General features: G+C 53.9%; 2 protein-coding genes across 2 annotated transcripts; both read right to left on the bottom strand.

Moving 5' to 3' along the window:
* Nucleotides 1-1,549: 1,549 nt before the first annotated feature.
* LOC308646954 (olfactory receptor 2C3-like) lies at nt 1,550-2,566 on the bottom strand (the record flags this gene model as incomplete). The annotated part of the gene is made up of 1 exon (XM_081290555.1): nt 1,550-2,566. One exon carries the CDS (start codon nt 2,564-2,566, stop codon nt 1,550-1,552), a length of 1,017 nt encoding a protein of 338 aa, XP_081146681.1.
* Nucleotides 2,567-16,841: 14,275 nt separating this feature from the next.
* LOC308644830 (putative olfactory receptor 2W6) lies at nt 16,842-17,786 on the bottom strand (the record flags this gene model as incomplete). Its single annotated transcript, XM_081286522.1, has 1 exon — nt 16,842-17,786. The coding sequence occupies one exon, from the start codon at nt 17,784-17,786 to the stop codon at nt 16,842-16,844; it is 945 nt and encodes a 314-aa protein (XP_081142648.1).
* Nucleotides 17,787-18,320: the final 534 nt, after the last annotated feature.

Raw genomic sequence — 18,320 nt, 5'->3', positions numbered from 1 at the left:
ACAAAGGAAAACCAAAATAAACAAGCAAAACTTTTAACCCTGAAGAGACAACATGGGGAAAAAGGATTGTCATAAAAATTCTGAAGATGAGAAAAGGGAAACAAATATGTAGGTGTATAGACCCAGGAACCAATCGGCACAGCAATAACAATAACAAAAAAGGGAAGAAAGAAAGAAAAAGAAAAAAAGGAAGAAGGAAAAAGAAAAAAGGAAGAAGGAAAAAGATTCTTCATGAAAGTAAAAAACATTGGCTCCATTTGGCTGCATTGAGGTGTCCAAACCGTCGTCATCCCAGTGGCTCAGGAGGCTGAGGCAGGAGGATGCAAGTTCAAGGCCAGCCTCAGCAACTAAGTGGGACCTTGTCTCAAAATAAAAAGGGCTGGGGATGTGGCTCAGTGGTTAGGTGCCTCTGGGTTCAATCCCCAGTACTGGGGAAAAAAAAAAGGTGGAAGTTTGCTGCATATGCCTGAGTGTCTTCTCCAGTTTTCTTGAGCTATGTACTGGGGCTGGGGTGGGGCGGGGCTTGGACTGGTGACCTCTTCCTCTTTCTGTCACTTACTGAGCTGCAGCTAGAGGGGCCTGAAAGTGAGGCTGGTTAGAACAGCTCTGAGCCTCCCTTCTCACCATGATAAGGTGGGATGGGGTGGGAAAGGTTGTCAGCTGGATTCTTTTGCACAGACCAGATCCATGTACTGCAGGATGGGCTGTGAAAGAGTCCCAGGAGGAGGTTCCAGCAGCTGGGGCTTGGGGACACTCAGGCCCTGAGGGCTGTGCTGGATGGAGGCTGCTCTGGAGAGATGAGATCAACATGCCCTGGCTCTGGACAGAGGCTGATCTCTGCTGGGGGTCTGCACCTCAGGAGCCTCCCAGGAGGAGGATTCCTCTCCACACATCCTGGAGTGCACAGCAGGGCACGTCCCTCTACCCCACCACAAGGGGGTGCTGAGGCTCCACTACAGAGGAAGGACCACATCCTTAGCCCTCCGCTACAGGACTCACCCCAAGGGCCTCTCTCCTCCCTGAAGCAGGGGTTGGGATGGCACGTCCCCACCCTTTGCTCCATAGTGGTTTACCTGGGACCCACCTCTCTGAAGCCATCTAGGGCTCACCAAGATTGTCCTTGTCAGCAGAAACTCAGATTAGTTGGAGGGGGCTTCCTGTGAATAACAGAAGAAACCCCTGAGACCCTCCCCACAAGAAAGTTAGTAGGTGTTAAGGAGATCACACTGGGATGAGGGACAAGAAAAATATGTGGTTCTTATAAAACCCCAAAGCATTGGAGGTAAAAGTGTAAGCACACCTGTGGACTGACAAAGCCAGACTTCAAACCCAGGTCACACCCCAGAGCTCGGCAACCATCTAGCCTTTATTAGGTTATCAATGTCCACTCACTGAGTCACTGAAAGCACCCTCAAAGGCAGACATAATTACAAACAATGAACAGTGCATCAGTAACAACACAGACGTGAAACACTCGTGCATATCAGTGTCCACAGGACGGGATGCCAGTCATCACACGCATACACAGAGCATATGTAACTCTTCACGGTCATGATCGGCACACTCCCAGCAGGGCTCCAGCGCAGAATCTGAGCGCATTCTTCACGTCCCTGTTCCTCAGCGTGTAGATGAGGGGGTTCAGCATGGGGGTGGCCACGGTGTAGAAGAGAGCTATGAACTTGCCCTGCTCGTGGGAGCTGCTCTTGGCTGGCTGCAGGTACATGAAGAGGATGCTCCCATAGAACAAGGACACAACGGCCAGGTGGGAGGAGCAGGTGCTGAATGCTCTTCTCCGCCCTTCTGCTGACCGGATCTTCAACACAGCCTGGGCAATGTGTCCGTAGGACACCAGGATAAGGCCCAGCGGTAAGACCACAAAGATGAAGCTAGCAACGTACATCTCGACTTCGTTGAGCCTGGTGTCCACACAGGCCAGTTGCATAATGAGAGGCATCTCACAAAAGAAGTGGTCGATGCGATTGTGCCCACAAAGAGGCAGGAGCATGGTGAGCGTGGAGCCGACCATGCTGGTGGTCAGGCCCCCAAACCAGGAGGCAAAGGCCAGGCCAAGGCAAAGCTGTGGGTGCATGATGACAGTGTAGTGGAGGGGCTTACAGATGGCAGCATAGCGGTCATAGGACATGACGGCCAGGAGGACACACTCGGTGGCCCCCAGCCAGTGGGACACATAGAACTGCACCACGCACCCGCCATAGCTTATGGTTTTCTGTGGTCCCCAGAGGTTGACCAGCAGTTGTGGGACAATGCTTGTGGTGAAGCTGATGTCCAGGAAGGACAGGTTGGCAAGAAAGAAGTACATGGGCATGTGGAGGCGCACGTCCACACGGGTGACCAGGATGATGGTGGCATTGCCCAGGATAGACACCACATAGCACACCAAGACCACCATGAAGAGGATGGGCTCCAGTGAGGGGCGAGCAGAGAAGCCCAGGAGCACAAACATGGCAGGAGAACTTCCATTGGTTATTTCCAGCCTCTGATGCCCAAAGGGTGGGGCCAAAAGGCCACCCATGCTGGGGGCACAGGACATGATGCAGGAAGCCATCTCACCACTTAGGAGCCATGAACCATGAGCTTGCTCCCCGAGCTCTCAAAATGCTCCTGGACGCTTTGTGTGGTCTTCCTGAGGTAGAGAGGGCCGTTTGAGAGGCCTGGACAGGCACAGCCCAGGGAGATGTGGAGGTTCATGCATGACATTAGCACTGGTTCCAGTGGAAAGGTCACTTGTGCCAGCAGCATCTGGCTTGTGCCTGAGTGTGCAGTGACACGGGGGTGCAGTACCGGGCAGAGGGTGGTATTCCATGTGACGAACTGCAGGGCAGGAGTCACATCAGAGTCCTGCCAATCACACAACCAGCTTTGTCCGTGACATCTCCAGACTCACCCCTCCTTGCCACCCAGGGTCCCGCCACCCGGCCATCCTGCGGCCATTTTCCACCTGAGGTTTGATCTGATACCCTAACTTGTCTCTGTGCTTCCTTTCCAAGTCTTCCCTGAAAACCAAGCAGGACATTAAGATGTGCTAGGACCACAGGACCTGTGCCCACCCCAGGGCCCTGGTGCAGAGATGGCCCCTGCTCCACGCTCTGTAGCAGCCAGCCTCCCGGACTCTCACCTACTCCATCATGGCATTTTCAATGGTGGCCTGTAATTGAGGCCCTCCTCAGTGCCCTCTCCACCTCTCCTCACCTGCCCTCAGCCTTGGTAGCTACCACCCTTGGCCAGCTGCTCTGCCAGTATGCTGGACCCTATCTTACTCATAGACTACCAGTTCCCTGTGGGCTCAGTCCTTTGGTTTATTTGCTTCTGGGTGCCCAGAGTCTGTCAGGGTCTGATGCCGAGTCACTTCATGTGTCTTTGTGGATGTGACCTGATGGGTCGTCAGATGGCCTGTGGTCAGGGCAGTGCAGACCTGGAGTTGAGGGGCTGCTAGCAGAGCCTCACTGGGGTTGGCAGGAAAGGTGTCTTGGGACTGCCAGTGGCTTGTGGAGAGGCCCAGAACATGCTCTGCAGAGAGGGAACCAACCAGCCACGTCTGAGCACCTGTTCACCTTGGTAACAGCTGGCTCTGTTTCAGGATGCAGAGTGGCACTCACCAGCCCTGTGCCTGGGCATGGTCAGGGGGGCAGGAACAGCATGTTCACTGAGTGCTTTACCTGGGAACTCAGGGCTATGCAATGCCTGCAGGTGGACCTGGGAGGGGAGAGCAGGGGCAGGTCACCAGGGCTGGAGAGCAGCCTGCCAGAAGGAGGGGTAGAGGGCCATCCACAGCACCACTGGTGTTTGCCAGGAGGGTCAGGTTCTGTCCCAGCATGTGAGTGTGGTTGACCACAGTGCCCTGTGTCCCTCCCAGAAGACAGCAGTGTGAAAGGACTCCCTGAGGAAGCAGCAGAGGCCACAGTGATGCTGCGCTAGTGACCCTGAGGCCATGTCCACCCAGTGAGCACCCGAATCCCAGCTCCCAGGAGCCTCCTAAACACGCACAGAGAGTGTGCACCAATCAGTCAGTTAGAGAACACGCAGGGACTCCTTGGCACAGGTAGAAATGGGACTCAGAGAGCGCCAGGCATTTCCCCTGGGAGACTGTCGGAGAGGAGTCGTGCCGAGACAGGGTCTGCTCTGCAGACAGCCGGCCAGCGGTGTGCTGGACCCTGGAGAGGGCGTCTTGAGGAATGCATCCCCACCTCCTCCATGTCACAGGCAGCTGAGGCCCTCAGAGCATGGCTGGCTTCATACCTGGGACGTGGGGATGGGGGAGCCTGGCTAGTTTTCTGCCACTGCGTCATGCAGGAGTCCCAGTGATGGTTCCTTGCAAGGAGGCCCCACAGCTGACCTGAAAAGCAGAAGGCTGGTTTGACACCTGCCCTGTCACTTGTGGGAGGAAGTGTCCGCCCTGTGGACAGAGAGAAACGATGCTGACTCATAGCTGACACCCTGGCAAACGCAGAAATGTCACCAAGAGATGGACACCAAGGGGTGCCTGTGATGGGACAGTCTGGCCGACTCTTGGAGGCCCAGCAACCCTCCTGATGCTCTGGGCTGTTTCCAGCAACGTCCAGAGGCATCCACAGCCTGAGCTCCTGGTGACCCTGGAGCTAGCCCAAAGGCCACAGCCCCAGCAGAGGAAGAGGTGGCCTCTCCCAAGGTGACAACCACACTCTCACCTCAACACTGGAGATGTCCTCCTGCAGAAATAAGCCAGGCGCAGAGTGCAGGGCCCCGTGTTCTCTCCTGTGTGGAAGAAGGGAGACAGAAGGGGAGGGGCCACCCATGGAAACAGGGAGCTGGAGGAGCAGAGGAAGGGGCTGGGGGAGGGGAGCAGCTGCAGTCTGGAGTTGGCCCAGGGATGCTCTGTGCACCCTGAGCACAGCCAGGGACCCAGCTGGGGCACACACAGCCCAGTCAGAAACCCTGAGTCAGTGGAGGAAGACCAGCAGGAGAGGGGGAAGGTGAGGGAGCGAGGAGCACTGGCACTGAAGGCAGCCAGTTCTGTCCCACATGGGTACGATCCTGTCACAGTGAACCCTGCTGCCACGTTCAGCTCCAGTCCCCAGTGACACAGTCAGCAGCCCTCACTCTGACCTCGCCAGCTTCCCTCCTCCATGCCATGTCATCAGAGAGTGGTGGCCCAGTGACTCTGAGAAGAGCCATGAGTCCACATTGGCCTGAGCTCACCATGCAGCCCCATGTGCCCCCAGTGTGTGGAAGACCGCTAAACACCCTGGCCATGGAGGAGGAGGGCAGAGCATTTCAGTGATCCGTGCCCCTCAGCCTGCACTGGACTTACCAGGAAGCCTGGGACCCAGTCCCCTTGTCCCCCACAAGAGAGGAGCAAACCCAAGGTCACTCAGGAGGGTGAGCCAGCAGCCACCTTCTGCTTCCTGCAGGGGACATGGAGGAAGGGGGACAACCGTGGGAACTGGTAATGCCCATGCATTCAGAGCATGTGGGATCGGGAGGGGCAGATCAGTCCTGGGACCTCACCATCCCAGCTCTGGGAAGCCAGCTCAGAGGGGCAGCGTGCCCGGCTCTACCCAGTGAACATCCAGGGACGCCTTCTTAAGTCTTAGATCAGATGCCTTGGAACTGAAAACACACCCCAGCTTTGCTGAGAAGAGAATAGTCCATGGAGGGAGTACAGCCCGCCATGCTCCAGAGGGGAAGCACAGGGGACCCCAGGGACAAACTGATGCACAGCCCTGCATGTCCTGAGCCCGCTGCTCATCCCTGGAGCTTTCAAGAAGAGAGGAGGCTGCGGGGGTGCACCAGGGAGTGGAGTGCAGGAGGGACACTCAGGGACTGTTCCCTGTGGACAGTTACACTCTCTGCAGTGAGGGCACAGGTGTGCTTCTTTTATGAACACTGGGGTTTGTTTTTGTGTCTGCCCACACTGGAGCATTGCTTGCAGAGCCAGGAATGAGTCTGCATGTGGGGACGTGTGGGGTGTTGGGGGGAGTCTGACATAGTTGTCTCTTACACTGATTTTGGCAGAGGCTGTAGTAGACTCTTTTTCTTTATTAGTCATTTTATCATTTGTCTACCCCTGCTGATGAGGCAGCATATTTCTTGCTAGTGTGAGTTTATTTGTATTGTGATAATATACACCACAGATGCAGACATTTTAAAGTGTAGCAGTAGGTCAATTCAAAATAGTGTACAACCCTCAGTGCAACGTCGTTCCAGACCCTTTTATTACTGCAAGCAGCAAACCTCTACCTGTTGGTGCCTCCCCTGCCTCTGCCAAGCCCCCATCCCCTGGCAACCAGGAACCTGCTTTGTTGTGTTTGGATTTGCCTCAGTTCAAAGTTCCATGTTAAGGGAACCATAAAATCTGTGGGCTTCCTGTCTGGATTCTCTCATTTTGCACATTCCTAGGCTTTCCCATGTTAGGCCGTATGTCAGCTTCCCTTCTCTTACAGCTGAGCCATATACCCGTAGCCCCACCAGCTCCACTGCCCATGCTCTGTGCCTCACACACAGGTCACCTTGCTTAGGCCCCTTGGGCTGCTGTAATGGGTGCCATGGGAAACCAGGGCCCCTCTGGAGAGCTCTAGGTCCCCTTCCTTGACATCACTGTCCTGCCCCTGAGCTCACAAGAGTCTCTGACCCCAGGTAGCCCTCCTCCCCATATTCTGCCCCATTGGCACGTGTGAAACGTACCACCGCCAAGCCCACAGACCCAGTGTATCAGACTCTGAGCCAGATGGAGGTCAGGTCACCAGACCAGGCAGCGGAGGGCCAGGGAAATGGTGAGGGTGTGGGAGATGAGGACCGCTGAGCCTTTGGCAGGCTGTTAGTAGGCACTGCCGCATGTGGGTGGGGCCACAAGGCCCTGGCACCACAGTAAGGCTAGACACGAGTGCTGAAGTGTCCATCAGTCACAAAAGGGAGTGGAAACTGTAAAGGACTCTGGCATCACAAGGTCCCCAGGGTCCACCACTGTCAGTGGACATGGTCTTCTCATCTGACTGGGCAGGGTCAGGCTGGGGCACACCCTCAGCAAGGCCTGGTGGCTGCGGGTAAATAGAATGAGTGGCTGGTGTTGATCAGCGGCACGAGGCCCACGGCGAGAATGGCAGAGGAGGGTGGGCTGGGTGGTGAGTGTCAGGTGAGTCCAGGTATACTGAAGGCTACTGCCTCCAAGAACAGCTGTTGGCCACCTGCAAGAGGAACCCTCACACCCCGAGGGCTCTGGGTCTCCCTGCACATTTCTGTGCATGTCAGAGTTCCTCCTCTCCTACTCGCTCTCCCTGGTTCCACACAGACCATCGACGTGACCCTGGCATGGGTATGACCTCATCTGTCTAAACGCCGGGCCCCGGCCCTGGACTGAGCATCAGTGAACTCAGGTGATGCATCCTGCATGCCTGGAGGGCATGGTCCCTGGCCTCCTGCTGCCATGTCCCAGTCCCTGTGCAGCTGCCTTCAACGTCATGTAGGTGCCTGTTCTCACGATGAGACCTGCAGACACAGTGTGTTCAGGACAGACCCTGCTATGTCAGCCCTGGAATTGATCTGTTGCTTCCAAGTTGTGTTTATTTGTTAAACTCTAGGTCTCATTATTCATCACATATGGCTCCTTTTCTGAGTTTAGGATCCACAACCCTTTCTCATTAGACCACACATGGGAACATCTTGCCCATGGACAGCAGAGCTGTGGGAAGCCACAGGGACACACATGCAGACCTCTGTCCTGGTATCCTAGCCCCTCTGGCATCCAGGTGTCTGTCACACCAAAATGAGTGTATGGTAAGAAACTGAGTCCTCAGACCCATCTTTTAATTGTTGACATAGAAAACATACCTTTTTGTTAATCCTAGGGGAGGTCCATGCTCACTGCCCAAATATTTGGTTCATGTCTATTTAATAATGAGAATACTTAGCTCACTCTTACAGAGTTGAGGCAGATCAGAAGCAAACTTATTGCAAAATGACACCCACACAATGATCCTAGCTTCTCCCTCAAGCTGCCCTCTGTTGACACGGGATGCAGTGTGGTCAAGATGACTGGGTCAGGACCAGGGATGCATGGTCAAGCACCAGCTGTCATTCTCCTGGTCACACGGTTAGTGAGTAGCTGGCAACGTACTGTGCCTGGTCCCTGTCCAGCTCTGCAGCTCGGAGCAAGGACAGCACTGACACACAGAGTGTGAGGTGGAGGTGAGGGTGCTGATCCTGCTAACCAAATCTGCTGCGCCCCACATTCTAGATTTCATCAGGAAGCAGAAAGGGGCTCATCACTGGCAGAGTCTGAAAAGAAGCTGGGTTTTTTATGACACTTTAGTTCTGGAAATACCAATACAGATCTTTTAAAAGCTCTATTTTGCAGAGGTCTCTAGAGTTATATGGACCCCAGTGCTGCAGACGGAAAGCTATAGCCACACCCCATTGCAGACAAAGTCCCAACTTGACACCTTCCTACAGACTCGAGGCACTGGGCAGAAGAGGTAGATTAGTGAGTCATCTTCCTGTTCCTGGTGACCTCTCAACTCCACATGCCCACATACTTCCTCCTCAGCACCCTGTCCATCCTCAGCTTCTGCTATACCCAGCATCTTTCCCTGGCTGCTGGTCAGCCTCTGGGCCCAGGAAAGACCATCACAACTGGAGTGAGCAGCCCGACTCCTTCATGACCACGAGGCCATGGATGCATGCCCCTCTGGTCGTGGAGCATGGCTCTTTACAGCCAGCTGCAAGCTGCTCCATCATGGGTCATGATGCGTCCATAGCTGTGCTTGCAGATGGCAGCCTAAGCCTGGCTCAGTGGAACCGCCAGTTCCACCTGATGTTGTCCCCACCGACCACATCCCTGGGGCTACACTGTCATTGCTGTCACTGACGCATCACACATTGTATGTGAGGTGCCGGCTGCCATCAGCCCATCCTGCCTGGACACACTGTCCTGGGTCTGTCCTGATCCTGGTCTCCTACAACTGTGTCCCTGCTAAGGGGCTGGGGTCAGGTGACAAGGTGGTCACCACCTGCTCCTTCATGCAGTCGTGGTCTCTGCTCCACAGCATGTCCTCTACGGTCAGCCAGGGCACACCCATCCTCCTCCTGGAGTCCCTTTGAGTCTCCTCTGTGTCCCTTTGCCACCACACTCAGTTATCCCATTTTTTTAGTGTTCTTGTATATTTAAGATTCAAGAAGCATTTCCTGAATAAAGGCCCCTGTTTATAGAGCATTGCAATCAAATTAACCCAGTATGCCCCCTTCCCACCGCAGAACAGAGAAGCATAGGGATGATCTCTGTGGGTGTAGACTGGCTTCTGAGCACAGCACTCAGGAGGTTTCACTGTGGACAAGGTAAGCTTCTGTCTCGCCTACTTTTGGAAATAAAAATCACACCAAACCCCAGGCCCTGCTGTAAGCTCCTTTTCATTCATGAATTCTCTTGAGGAATGAAAATCCCATTATTTGAGACAAAATTCTTATGAATTTAGTTCATGTTTGATGTGAATGAATAAAGTTTTTTAAGTCATTAAGAACTATGTTGAAAAAATTCAAAAGAAAAATTTGTATCAGAGCATCTGTAACATGATTTCTAAAAAGAAAAAAAAAAACCTCACAAGAATTAAGCATTAGCAGTAAGAAAGACAAATTGCTGGAACAGTGGACCTCCATAAGCTATCAAAAACCCTCATTTGAACCTCATCCCTTCTACAAGATCAACCCAAACCGGGTCACGGACGATTGATATGAAATGTAAAATCATAGGAGTTTAATAGAAAACAGAAGAAAAACACTTAGAGGCTGGGTAGGCGCAGATTTCTTAGCACACCATAAGCCAACGGGCGACGGAGAGGCTGGCCAGGGGACGTCATTCAGACTGCAAGTGCTGCTGAAAGTTACCGTGGAGAGCACGAGAGGCCCTGTGAAAAGCTGGGGTGAGACTTCCGCAGGCCACTGTCCACCCATCGACTCTGTCCTGACTTGCTGAAGATTGCACCGACTCTACAGGGAAAACAGAAACAAATTGTTAAAAATGAGTAAACACTGGAAACGGCCACCTTACAGAAAAGGACGTGGTGGTGACAAATCCACATGGAAAGGGGCCCTGAGTCATCACCACTAGGACGTTGGCATGGCGTGGCCTGCAGGGGGCCTGCACTGGGCCTGCACACCTCCTGCGCAGCTAAGGCCAGCTGGCGGCAGGGTGGCCACACACCACTGGTGGGATGCACCCGCCACCATGTGAAAGGACTTGGCAGCTTCTGAGGGCCCCTATACGTTCCCAAGGAAACTTGTATTTAAGAGTTTATAGCAGCTCTACTTATCATTACCCAAGACCATGCACAGCCCAAATGCCCTTCAACCAGCGAAACAGGCACACGGAGGCCACCCATGCAAAGGAATTGTGCTCAGCACAAACTAAACCTGAGAGGCCCGCACAGCCATCAGAATGGGCGGCCCGTGCAGCCTGCTGACTTTGAACGGGCAACTTTAAAGTCAGCCATGGCCTTCATAAGGGTCCTTCAAGATGACACGTATGCCGCGCTGTCCTCAAGAAAAAATGATAGTGATGAACACAGATTCAGGATTCAGAGTTTAGGGCTGGGGCAGAGTGTAGACAGAAAGGGTACCAGGGAGCGTTCAGGGTGGGCACCCTGATCTTGATGGTCTTTATATAAGTCTATGTGTCTACAAAATTAATAGAACTGCACACCAAAATTTTTACAGTTTTACTTCAGGACAAATCTTAAAAAGTAAATCAACTCAAAGAAAGTGTTGCTTTCACCTGAATTTTTATCTTAGGTCTGTACATACACATGGACTCTGCACTTATTTGGAAGATTCTGTAGCAGAAAAATTTAAATTTGAAATTCATTTCTCCCTCTGGGATGAGGAAGACGCGTGTCTGAGGCGTCTGAGCCTGGGCGTCTCCACCAGGAGCTCCTTAACCTGAAGGGCCCAGGATGGCCTTGCTCCCCAGGGCCAGGAAGCGCTCTCTGCCATTGGTGTAACTGCGTTCCAAGGCCAAGTGAGGGAAGACAGGGCTCTGGGACTTCCTGCAGGCTGCCTTCCTGTGCAGACGCAGACGCCTGGGGATTCCTAGGGTCCTGGAGGCCTCCCACAGTTCAGCGGGGCACAGGAGACGCTCCTCAGAGGCCCCACCCAGACACACAGCGGACTTCTTAATGGCTCCGTTCCCCGCGGACTTCTGTGCCAAGAGGGTAATGAGCCCCCTGTGCCAGGGGCTTTGTCTCAACAGGATGGATCTGAGGTCATTATTTTCACAGCATTTGTTCTAACATAATGATTAGTTCTAACATAATGATTCTTGTGATTCTTCCCATTTATTTGAGAGAAAACTGCTAATTACCAACTAACAATGTGTTCCCTCCAGGCCCAGAGAAGCAACCAGGACTGGAACTCTGGAACTTCGTTTTCCACGCCCAACCACGTCCCCAAGCCTCACCGTCCCACTGCTTTAACATCTGTCTCCCAAACCCAATTCCTAGTCTCCATTACTCTCCTGTTTCACTAATTAAACTTGCATAAGTTCTTCCTGAGTTATTAAAAGGCTTTTTTCTTATTTTCTCTCATATGTGGAAGCTAGAGCAGAATAATGGAAGAAAAAGGGGGGCAGATCCCTGGAAGTAGAGGGGAGGTCAGTGGAGCAGAGGAAGAGGGCCAGGAGGGAGGAACCAACGCAGGAGATGACCAGCCCATGCTCTGCACACCATGTACACTCCACAGTGCATTGTGCCTGTGTCCAGCTGTAAAGCACTAAGGTAGACAATAAATGGAAGGAAGAGCTTAGGGGAAGGGAAGTGAGGAGATGGAAGAAAGAGGAAGCACAGAAGACTGAAATGGAGCAGGTGACATTACACGCAGCCACGATTATGTCAATGTACCCCACTATCGTGTGATCATGGGGCACTAGGAGAGACGTTTTAAAAGGCTTTTCCTCCCCTTCTCCTCCAGGGCAAGTGACCTTACTTAAATGTATCCTATTGATGCCAGGCTTGTCCTAGGCCCACTCATTTTCTCTCTGTGAGGGGCCAAACCAAACCCAGTCAGCTTAACACTGGTGGGGGCATGCCTCCATGCTGAACCCTGGGCGAATGCACCTACTGCCGTCTCCCTCTGCCCTGCACCGCCTTCCTCATGCTCTCCTGCTTTCTAACACTCTCAGCCCTCAAGATCCAGCAGACGTGTCTCCAACAGGACACCAGACCTCAGAACTAAGAGAGGGGTCCAGCTGCCCCTCCGTGGCAGGCCAGCATGGGCGCCACTGGATTTCCCCACCATCTTTTCATCCATCTCCACAGTCCTCACACTCGCTGAGTGAAGGAAAATCAATTATAATTAAGTGCAAATGACAAATGTGTGAATGTTGTCATTAATCATGAATTTTTCTATCCCCTGCAGGGACAGGGGATGTAGTGTCACTGGTAAGTATTTGTGATAAATCAGTACAGCAGTATAAAAGTGAGCTCTCACAATACCTGAGTTTGACTTCTGTGTTCTGCTTCTGAGGTAAAATCAACGGATTTTGCAAAGCTCTGTTAAGTATGCCCCCTCATACCAAGCTCTAGCTCAAGAGATGGGAGATCCTGCACTGGCTGCACCTGCAAGGGGCTGTTCACTTAAGTACCTGGCTATTTGGGATGGAGCATGAGCTCATCTCTGCAGGTCTACCCGTGACCTGGAATCCTAGCCTTCCTCCTTGGCAACAGCACGAGGCCAGAGCCCTCAGACCTGCACTACAGAATACACTTGAAATTCCATTTTCTCTCCTTTCCCCAAAGCAAATTCATGTCAGGAAGGTGGAAGGCCCTGCTCAGAGGCGAGAAACACTCACTTCCCTGTGAAAGGTCCCAAAAGTTCAGAGCACAAGCTCTTGGTGGGAACATGGCTGAGCAGCCTGGGTCGATTGCATGTGTCTGATGTGAAGAGACAGAGACAGGCACCAGAGTGACAGCTCACCACAACCTGAAGGAAACTCCAGATCTGTCAGAGTATGCATGAGCTGCGAGCTAATGCAGCAGAGGTAGAAGCCGGACTTGCAGGCCCCGGTGGAGACCTTGTCTCCATAGTAACATCGCTAACTTTTATTATTAAAAATCAAATCACAGAGACCAGTTTCCACAGATTTGTATCCACAGGCTGGAGGGCAAGTTTGCATGAGTTTTAATCTTCAGGGACTGATCTATGGAAGCAAAAGATCTCCAGAAAACAGGTAAAACACACCAGCCTGGCCCTGAGCCCAGGGAACCCTAGCCACTCTGCACCTGGCCCTGAGCCCAGGGAACCCTAACCACGTTGTACCTGGCTCTGGAAACCAAGGAGCCCTACCCCACTCTGCACCTGGCCCTGGAAAACAGGGAACCCTAGCTTACTCTTCATCTGGCCCTGAGCCCAGGGAATTGTACCCCACTGTACATCTGGCCTTAGCCAGAAACCCTAGCCCACTCTGTATGTGGTCCTGAGCCCCGGGGAACTCTACCCCACTCTGTACCTGGCCCAAAACCCAGGGAACCTTAGCACACTCTAAACCTAGCCTTAGCTCAAAACACCCTAGCCCACTCTGTGCAAGGCCCTTGAACCCTACCCAACTCTGAACCCAGTAAACCCTACCCCACTCTGCATCTGGCCCTGAGATGAGGGAACCCTAGCCATTCTGAATCTGGCCTTAGCCCAGGACACTCTTGCCAACCATGCACCTGGACCTGAGCCCAGGAACCATAAACTGTGTACCGCTCTTACCCAAGGGAATCCTAGCCCCCACTGTATACCTGGACCTTGAATCCAGGGAACCCTAGCCCACTCTGCATCTAACCCTGAGCCCAGGGAACCCTAGCCCACTCTACACCTGGCCCTGAGCCCAGAGAACCCTAGCCCACTCTACACCTGGCCCTGAGCCCCAGGGAAGCCTAGCCCACTCTGCACCTGGCCCTGAGCTCAGGGAACCCTAGCCCACTGTGCACCTGGCCTTGAGCCCAGAGAAGCCTAGCCTACTCTGTACCTGGCCCTGAGCTCAGGGAAGCCTAGCCCACTCTGCTTGGCCAAATCTGGACACAGTGCCCCCACCAATAGAAATGGACCATGGCCTCCTACGTCATCCCTACCTTGGTTTCTCACACCCAGCTGCAGAGGTGTGTGTCAGATGTTTTCTTAATTTCATAATTTAGGAAACAGGTTAGAGATCTTAAATGTGAGACCCAAAAGTGGAGAATAGCTGGCAGAAAACATAGATTAAAAGCTCCATGACAATAACTTTTTGGATAGAACCCCAAAAGCACAGGCAACAAATGTGGAAATGAACAGAATTCCATCAGACTGACAAGCTTCTGCACAGCAGAGGACCCAATCAACAGCAAAAGAGGGCAGAATGGGAGAGTGTACCTGCCAGCCACACCTGACAGGGATCAGAATCACAGACACACACAGAACCCAAAAAGCTCAACAGGAAGAAAACAAGTAATTTGATTCAAAAATTAGAGGAGGATCTAAATAGGTATTTCTCAAAATAGATATTTCTAACAAGGAGCATTCAAATGCCCAACATGTATACAAAACCTTCAGAACCACTGACAATCAGGGCAACGCAAGTTAAGACCACGTGAGATGTCACCTCATGCTTGTTAGAATGGTCATTATCAAAAAGACAGAAAGTAATAAATGTCAGCAGGGTGCAAAGAAAAGGGAACTCTTGGGCGCTGTGAGCACAGCCACAGCAGAGAACGGCAGCCCCTGTGATCCAGCAGTTCCGCTCCTGGGCGTGTATCCAAAGGAACAGAGAGTAGTGTGTAAGTGACAACTCACTCCCACACAAACTTCCACAAAGAACACACTTGTGGTGGTGCTTCTGAGATGCTCCTTAGGCAGGGTCCCTTAAGCCAAACCAACCAAAACCAAACAGATCCAAGGAAGAGCCAGATGAGGAGTCCACCCACTGAGCACAGCAGTGTGGCCGTGGGTCCTTCACAATGCCACTCTGTGACACCGGCTGCATTTATCCCTGCGTGACAAGGAATGCCAGCAAGCACAGAGCCTCCTCCCTGTGCAGCCAGGAGACAGTCTAGACAATTCCGTCACCCACAGCTTCAGAGAGGGTCTCAGTAAGCTCTGCAGCAGAATCTGCCCTGAGCTTGAGATAAGGGTTTCCTTCCCTTGCTGGTATCTACTCTAAGCCAAGGACAAACGGAATCCCACACCAGGCCATCTGGAAGGGCACACCTGCGGCCACACTCTCAGCTCCACTGACTTAAGAGGAGGGGTCCCAAGTGCTGCTGCTCACTGGCTGGCAGCCATGCCGCTGAGATTCCCAGCCCCTCAGCTTCATCTCACCCAGAGGCACGGAGTTGCCCCTGGGCACTGGCACAGCACCTTCCCACATAAGTGTCCCCACGGGTGCTCTCCAGGCCCCTTCTCCAAGCAATTCATCCACGGATCGTTCCTCAGAAGGGTGGGATCAGCGGTTTCCAGCCAGGGAGCCCAGCGGAGTCATTATAGGTTAAAGCCACTGAGCCTGGCTGGGGGTCAGGTGGCTCTCAGTGTGAACCCATTTCCCGACACGCTCTCTGCTCCTGGGTTTTGTACCCCTCCAGGGTTAAACTAAAGCCAGGACTTAGAATAAGGCTAGTCTATGAAAGGGACCATCCGTTCACCTGGAACAGTCACCGGAGGGACGCTGCTGAGCGAGGAACAGGGTAGGCTGAGGCTCTCTGGTCACTCCCACCCCCCGAGGGTGCTCATGGTTCAGGACACGGGAAGAAGGCTTGGGGAAAGAGAGGAGCCAACTTTGACTATCCCCAACACGACAACTCCCAGGTCTGTCTGTCACCGGAGACTGGGGGGAGCCTTTAACAGACGCCTGCCCAGCCGTGGTCTTGCACTCCGGGGCTGCGGAGTCGGGAAGTCACATCCTCGGGCTCTGAGGCACCTGCTGCTGCGGCGCTGCTCTTAGTGACGTCCGGCTGCACTGACCTTGTAAGATCGCCAACAGCACCATGTCTGGTGAGGTTGGCCAGGAACCTCCCCAGGAGACCAAGATTATCGGTCCCCTCGAATGAAGACCATCTGCCCGGCTCCTTCTAGGCCCTTGGCTGCTCAGCCCTCCTGGGAACACTCTGCTGTGAGAACAGCCAAGGAGAGGGGCCACGACCCCCAGTCCTCCCTTCCAGAAGATGCACCTAAAAGGCCACTCCCAGCTCATGAGGACAGCCTGGGCAGAGGCTGTCCTCCCAGCATGCCCAGATGTCCATTGGAAATGCCACCACAGTTGTGGGCACAGGGGTGCTGAGAAAGGCTGCTCACTGTCTCTCTTTGACACCTAGGATGTAGATGCAAACTGCCTGGTGCTTGTGGGACAGGGCAAATGACAAGTCCTCTGCCATGGTGGAGCAGAGCTCCTAGAGCTGACAGCTGGTCCCACCCAGACCCGGCAGGGCGAGCCACACTAGAACCCTGAGCCACTGTGTTGTCTGCCTCACTTGGTGGCTCAGGTGACTAGGAACAGCTCCAGCAAGTCCTCCGCATGGATCAGGCACCCCAATCTGAGCTCCCCGTGTCCCAATGCTCCAAAACCCAAAACCTCCTCAGCACCATCACCACCCAACCATGGAAACCCCACCCGGGACCTGCAAGCCTGTGGAGACACAGGTGATCTGGATGCCTACACAGACTTTGAGGCTATGTGTATGTGCACACAGGAAACACAGATGGATGTCACATTTATACTTGAGACTCAAGTGTGAATTTGAGATATCTCATGATGTATATCCGCCTCAGCCCACCTCCACAGAACACCACTGGCCTGAGGATGTGGACAAGGGCACTGCACTCAGCAGCCAGATGCAAGTGCTGCTCACTTAAGCTTCCCCAGACCCCTTCTCCCAGCCCAGGAGCCTGGCCACTGCTCCCTTCACATCCTTGTTCCTCAGGGTATAGATGAGGGGGTTGGCGCTGGGTGTGACCACCGTGTAGAAGAGCGTGAGGAACTTGCCCTGGTCCTGTGAGTAGCTGTTGGCCGGCTGCAGGTACATGTAGATGATGGTCCCGTAGAATAGAGAGACCACCAGCAGGTGGGAGGAGCAGGTGCTGAAGGCCTTCCTGCGCCCTGCGGTCGACCTGATCCTCAGCACTGCGGCTGCGATTGTGCCGTACGAGACGAGGATCAGGGACAGGGGCACCAGCAGAAGCGCCACCCCCAGGGCAAAGGCACAGGCTTCCACCAGCATGGTGTCTTCACAGGACATGGCGATGAGAGCCGGCATCTCACAGAGAAAGTGGTCCACCCTGCGGCGCCCACAGCGCGAGAGCCGCATGGTCTGAGGACACATGACGAAGGCATTCAGAAAGCCGCAGCCATAGGCCACAGCCACCAGCTGCAGGCAGAGGCGGGGGTGCATGAGCACCATGTAGTGCAGGGGCCGGCAGACGGCCACGTGGCGGTCGTAGGACATGACGGCCAGGAGGACGCACTCGGTGGAGCCCAGCACCATGTAGATGTAGAGCTGGGCCACGCAGCCGTGGTAGCTGATGGTCTTGTCTGGGCCCCAGAGGTTCCATAGCAGCTGGGGCACGATGCTGGTGGTGAAGCAGAGGTCCAGGAAGGACAGGTTCCCAAGGAAGAAGTACATGGGCGTGTGGAGCCTGGCATCCGCGAGGGACAAGAGGACAATGGCAGCGTTGCCCACCAGTGCCAGGACATAGAAGACCAAGACAGAGGCAAACAGGACCCTCTCCAGTCGAGGCCGGTCAGAGAAGCCCACCAGGATGAACGCCTGGAGGGAGCTGTCATTGCCGCTCCCCATGGCCACCCCACTGTGTGCAGAAACATCGAGGGCACTGGTAAGAGAACACAGCATGGCCCCCTGCCTGCTGCACCCGGCTGTGCACTCAAGAGAGTTCACCTCTGAGTGTACACTTACAGATGCCCATTATGTGCAGGGCAGTGTGCCCGACTCCCAGGCGGGGCATGGATCTGCCCTGGAGCCTGCCGCCTTGGGGAACGGTACAGGCATGTGATGACCAAGGCGGGTCAGAAGCTCAGCCAGAAGAGTTGTCGAGGGCTGGGTGTTGGCCAGTGGCTCCCAACGGGTGGGGAGAGCCCTGCAGCTGTGCCTATGTTAACAGAGGCCATGACCTGAGAGCCGGGCTCTGGCTGTGTTCACAGAAGGAATGTGACCTGTGGCCCATTCAGCAGGATGCTCCCACAAGAGCCAGCAGGATGTGCCCAGGTACAGAGGCCAAACTCAGGGGCGACGCTCAGGGACTTCGCGAATGCACACACGAGGCCACCTTGAATGGCAGGCCATTGTATCAAAACAGGACCCAATAATTCTTGA

The sequence above is a fragment of the Spermophilus citellus genome (genome assembly GCF_964194105.1).
Source record: "Spermophilus citellus genome assembly, chromosome: 1".
Lineage (NCBI taxonomy): Eukaryota > Metazoa > Chordata > Mammalia > Rodentia > Sciuridae > Spermophilus > Spermophilus citellus.
This window is presented reverse-complemented; position numbering and strand designations above follow the sequence as displayed.